The 833-nt window shown below is 42.4% G+C and overlaps 1 protein-coding gene across 1 annotated transcript in view; it reads right to left on the bottom strand.

The window, feature by feature from the left end:
• Window positions 1–477: 477 nt before the first annotated feature.
• Window positions 478–833, bottom strand: part of LOC125037789 (lysosomal aspartic protease-like) — a 10342-nt gene continuing 9986 nt past the window's right edge. Inside the window, exon 9 of the mRNA XM_047631007.1 lies at window positions 478–685. Within this exon, the coding sequence (XP_047486963.1) occupies window positions 527–685 (159 nt within the window). The 3' untranslated portion in view covers window positions 478–526. The remainder of the gene's footprint in view (window positions 686–833) is intronic.

Raw genomic sequence — 833 nt, 5'->3', positions numbered from 1 at the left:
ACTATTTTCCGCTCATTCCAAAGCACACATCCTGTCTGTTATTACTTCCTGTCAAATCTCCATATCTCTCATGTTTTTGATCTACCGTATCATCTCCATTTCATCCTAAATAAGGATCCTCTGTCTATATTTTACTAAATTCCTCTGCCTTCCTTTTCTCGCAGTTATTTGAAGTATTTCTCATTTTTAATTTAGTCATTTTTCCTCTATGAGACCTGGAAACTATTGGAAACCTCTGTACTACCAAATAACATTCCATTCATGTCCATTATTAAGTTGTTGTTTTTTCTCATAAGCGTGACCCATACATGCGTGTTTATATAAGTACATTAACAATACCTATATGAAGAACATTATTTACTCATTTGTAAAACTGTTTATTAAAATGACGTTTTTTTTTTTCAAGAGCTATATTTAAGTCTCTTACTCAGTGGAGGGAAATACATCGCAAAAATAAAGAAGGAAAAAAACATCTTAGAATATTTCTATATTTTTATCCCATTTATTCGGTATCACGATGACAAAGTTACTTGGACTTGGCGAATCCCATGCGCTTGTTGCCGACGTCGAACTCGGTGTAGTAGCGGGCGATGAAGGGGTCGCCGAGGATCCAGGCTTCAATGGTGCCGAGGTCGAGTCCCAGGATCCCCACGATGCACACGTGGGTCCCAGTCTCGTCCACGTTCTGGGAGGGGGAGGACGCACGAGCTTAGCGGGGATGAACTGGGGTTGTGCGGGTGGGTGGGTCGGGGGGAAGGAGTGTGGGGGGGGAGGGGGTGGTTCCTCTCTATTTGTCTGTGTCTCTCTGCCTCTGTCTCTCTTTCTCTCTCTCT

The sequence above is a fragment of the Penaeus chinensis genome, chromosome 24 (assembly GCF_019202785.1).
Source record: "Penaeus chinensis breed Huanghai No. 1 chromosome 24, ASM1920278v2, whole genome shotgun sequence".
NCBI classification, from domain to species: Eukaryota; Metazoa; Arthropoda; class Malacostraca; order Decapoda; family Penaeidae; genus Penaeus; species Penaeus chinensis.
Note: the sequence above shows the minus strand (reverse complement) of the source record. Positions and strands in the feature narration are given on the sequence as shown.